This window comes from Dermacentor albipictus, chromosome 9 (genome assembly GCF_038994185.2).
Source record: "Dermacentor albipictus isolate Rhodes 1998 colony chromosome 9, USDA_Dalb.pri_finalv2, whole genome shotgun sequence".
In the NCBI taxonomy this organism is placed as follows: Eukaryota; Metazoa; Arthropoda; class Arachnida; order Ixodida; family Ixodidae; genus Dermacentor; species Dermacentor albipictus.
This window is the reverse complement of record NC_091829.1, coordinates 121,893,586-121,897,894: the sequence shown is the minus strand read 5'-3', so window position 1 is coordinate 121,897,894 and position 4,309 is coordinate 121,893,586. Positions and strand designations below refer to the sequence as shown.

The following is a 4,309-nucleotide window of genomic DNA, read 5'->3' as shown; positions in this document are numbered from 1 at the left end:
GCATGACAACGTACACTATAAAATACTGCTACACATATGTTATGCTACAAGAAAGTGACTGGTATTAAGTATCAACAAAGAATTGGTTTACCTTTAATGTTTGGAAGAGGTATGATCATTAACAAGAATTTGAAATAAACAGCTTTCACAAGATCACAAAGCAGGATGTATACCCCCTACCACGGATAGACGACGCATTAGATCGGCTCTGCAACGCAAAATACTTCTCGTCGATGGATCTCAAGTCTGGCTACTAGCAAATAGAAGTCGACGAGAGAGATCGCGAAAAGACCGCCTTCATCCGCCAGAGACCGCCAGTAGCCTAGGCCTCGGTGCCGCCCTAGTCCAGAGAAAAGATGGACATGAAGACGTGATAGCTTACGCTAGCCGGTAGTTGTCAAAAGCGGAAGGCAAATATTCTACCACAGAGAAGGAATGCCTCGCCATCGTTTGGGCTACAGCGAAATTTCGCCCTTACCTATATGGCAGGCCATTCAAAGTCGTCAGCGACCATCACGCCTTGTGTTGGCTAGCGAATTTAAAGGATCCTTCAGGACGGCTGGCGTGGTGGAGCCTAAGACTGCAAGAATATGATATCACTGTAACCTATAAGTCCGGGCGCAAACACTCTGATGCCGATTGCCTATCACGCGCCCCCTTTGACTCGCCGCCGCGAGATGACGAAGATGTGTGTGTGAAGTGATTTTTAAAGAGAAATGGAAGAGATAAGTGCAGTGCCGTAACTGTCTCTCACAGGAGGACACCTCAACAGCACTGCACGGGGAAAGGGGTGTGGGGAGAAAAAGATGGAGATAGTGACCGGAAGTAAAAAGGAGAGACAGAGCGGAATAGCAAAAAAGAAAAGACGACAATGTAGCTAAGCGTTTGCGGGGCCTACAGCCGCGCTCTGAGGTGTGTTGCTTCGCAGAATTCTATCAATGCCGAAAATGCACGCTTAGTAATGGAACTGTGAGCATTGGGGAAGAGTAGGCTCTGCAGGGTGGTGGATGGCAAGCCACATCGGCGGTAGGAGGCGTACAGAGCCTCCCTCTCGGTCCCGAAGGCCGGGCAGTGAAGCAGAAGGTGTTCCAGTGTCTCCACGTCATCGCAGTTACCACACACGGGGCTGCCGGTTCCCGTGAGCCTGTGTGTGCGCGCCGCTGTTTTGTAGCAGCCGATACGCAGGCGGAGAAGGAAGGCGCAGTCAGCCCGAGTGAGGCCCGCACGCGGGAGTAGGCGCGGGGGCGTTCCCGCCGCGACGCGCCGATCGGGATGTTGCGCAGTGAGGCTGCGCAGAACAGCTGTCTTGGCCGCGTCGAAGCTGGTCACCAAGTTGGTGAGGGGAAAGCGCTCACCGTGCGCGGCCTTGGCGAGGGAGTCAGCCTCCTCGTTGCCTGGCAATCCGATATGAGCGGGTATCCACTGAAGCGCCAGGTCGCAGCCTTGATTCACGATGTGTCGCAGCTTGCAGCCAACTCGAACAACAAGGGGCACTCCGCCGTAGTCCCTGGCCAGCATGCAAAGCGCCGCACGAGAGTCAGTGAGAATGGCCGCTGACACAATGTTCGAATGTTCCAATAGAAGGTCGGCAGCGAGATCAATGGCGGCGAGTTCGGCCACTGTCGATGACGCGGCAAAGCGCAGTCGGCACTGGCGCGTTTCCGAGATGTCCGGTGCCGTGCAAGCCGCAGCACCAGACCCGTCCGCCGTCACCGAGCCATCGGTGTAGACGAGAAGTCGTCCTGCCAGTCGCTCGTGCAGTAGGGAGGCGGTCTCCTGTCTCATGGCGCACACCGCAGTTCGGCGCTTTGATGCGACGCCAGGCACCGCGATGTTCACGTCGAGCAGACTGGAGTAGTACGGCAGGGAGACGAACTGTGGCAACGACCCGATGAGCTTTGAGAACTCGGTGGCGCACTTGCCCGTTCCCGAGTTCGGCAGGGAGTGGAGTCTGCAGACAAGCCGCTGGCCCTGTGGTGAGCGCTGCAGGCGCTCAATGTGGTGGAGCGCCTGCTTTCGTGCACGAAGCGATGGCGGCCAGTTGCCCACTTCCGCGAGTGTCGCCCCTACTTGGGAGGAGCGAGGGAGGCCGTATAGTTCTCGCACCGCAGTACGGTGCGCCATGTCAATGGCATTCCAATTCGCCGATCGAGCGTTGGTGGTGGGGAGGGCGTAGAGTGCCCTCGATGTGGCCACAGAGTTGTAAACGCGCAGTGCGAGTTGCGGCGTGCATCCGTGTCCACGCGCGAGAAGAGAGCGCGCGGCGCTGGCGACTTTCCTCGATTGCTTGCAGATGTGGGAGACGGCCGCATTGAAGTTGACGCGGCAGTCGATCTGCAGGCCGAGGTAACGGACGCTCTTGCGCCACGGGAGAGGGCAACGGCGCAGAGTCAGCGGTGGCGCTTCGGAACGTGCTCGCGTGCCTCGTGGGTGCACCAGCAGTGCCTCTGTTTTGGTCACCGACAGCTGGAGGCCGATGCTTCCCATGTACTGGTCCACCGCGTCAATTGCAGTCTGGACAGATGCACGCACCTGATAGCCGACTTGAGTAGGGCCAGTCGCAAAGAGGGCGATGTCGTCGGCGTAGATTGCCACCCGTACTTCGTGCGACATCGCTTTTGGGATGTAGTCCGGAAGTCGCGCCAGGGCAAGATTAAACAAAAAGGGGCTCAAAACACTGCCCTGCGGAACACCAGAAAACACACTGCGCGGCCGGCTGAGTGCACCTCCAACCCGCACCCGAAGTGTGCGATCAGACAAGAAGGCTCGCACGTAGTCGAGTAGCCGGTCGGTGATGCCGAGCTCGTGCAGCGCACTGACGATCGTCGAATGTAGATAAGTGGGCGATTGCCGCATTCGACTGACGATCGTCGAATGCGGCAGCCCATCGAAGGCGCCCTGTACATCGAGCAGGACGAGGTAGCCGGCCTCGCGACGGCTCGCCGCCTGCATACGACGCCTTTCTTGGCATTTTAAGCACGGACGACTTCGCTGAACAGCAGTGAGCAGACCCGGAGTTGAAAAACCTCGTCGAGTATTTGGAAGGGCAAACCGACGTTGTCCCTAGGGCATTTAAGTGAGGATTGTCCTCGTTCTCGCTTCAAAACAACCTACTCGTAATGCAGAACTTCTTACCAGTGCGCGCCAACTATCTTGCCGTCCGGTCAGGACTGCGTCCAGAAGTATTGCACGCCCTGCATGACGATCCGAGCGCTGGACACCTCGGATTTTCGCGGACACTATCGAGGATACAGAAAAGGTATTATTGGCCGCGCCTGACCGCCGACGTCGCCCGTCATGTCAGAGCATGCCGAGACTGTCAGCGACGCAAGACACCACCGACAAGGGCAGCGGGATTACTACAGCCAAACGAGCCTCCTTGCCGACCAATCCAGCACACCGGGATGGACTTGTTATGACCTTTTCCGACGTCAACAACCGGAAATAAGTGGATCGTCATGGTGACGGACTACCTCACCCTCTTCGCTGAAACTAAAGCACTGGTGAAAGGTAGCGCAGCCGAAGTGGCGAAATTCTTTGTCGAAAACAACCTGCTGTGACAAGGCGCCGCAGAAGTCCTCATTACCGACAGAGGAACGGCCTTTATAGCGGAGCTCACCCAAGCCATTCTGCAATACATTCAGATCAATCACAGGAGAACAATGGCATACCAGTCACAGACGAATGGTCTTACGGAGCGCCTGAATAAGACCCTCGCCGACATGCTAGCAATGTACGTCGACGTCGAACACAAGACCTGGGATGCCGTCCTGCCGTACGTAACATTCGCTTACAACAGTGCAAGAAACAACACAGATCACGCCGTTTAAGCTGGTTAGCGGCAGAACTCGACGACGACGCTCGACGCCATGCTGCCGCATGTCACTGACGAGGAGAATCTTGACGTCGCTAGCTATCTCCAGCACGCCGAAGAAGCCCGACGGCTCGCCCGCCTGCGGATCAAGAACCACCAGGGGAGCGACAGCCGACAATACAACCTCTGGCAACGCTTCGTCGAGTACCAGCCCGGCGACCGTGTTTCGGTATGGACCCCGATAAGCCGACGAGGACTCAGTGAGAAACCACTGCGACGCTATTTCGGACCCTACAAGGGCATCCGACGTATTGGCGCGCTGGACTATAAGGTCGTGCCAGACGGTATTTCGCATTCACAGCGGCGCCGCGCACGATCTCAAGTGGTCCACGTGGTGCGCCTGAAACCATTTTACGGACGCTGACGAACTTTCTTATTTTGTTGTTTGCTTTGCTACGAGTGCTATTCTTTATTACTTTCGTTTGTTTGCAGCAT

General features: G+C 56.5%; 1 protein-coding gene across 1 annotated transcript; it reads right to left on the bottom strand.

The window, feature by feature from the left end:
- Positions 1-894: 894 nt before the first annotated feature.
- LOC135912582 (uncharacterized) lies at positions 895-2,952 on the bottom strand. Its single transcript, XM_065445077.1, has one exon. It carries the CDS (start codon positions 2,950-2,952, stop codon positions 895-897), a length of 2,058 nt encoding a protein of 685 aa, XP_065301149.1.
- Positions 2,953-4,309: the final 1,357 nt, after the last annotated feature.

Excerpts from the sequence above, each read along its gene's own strand:
- LOC135912582 (XM_065445077.1), bottom strand. The coding sequence starts at position 2,952 with ATGCAGGCGGCGAGCCGTCGCGAGGCCGGCTACCTCGTCCTGCTCGAT.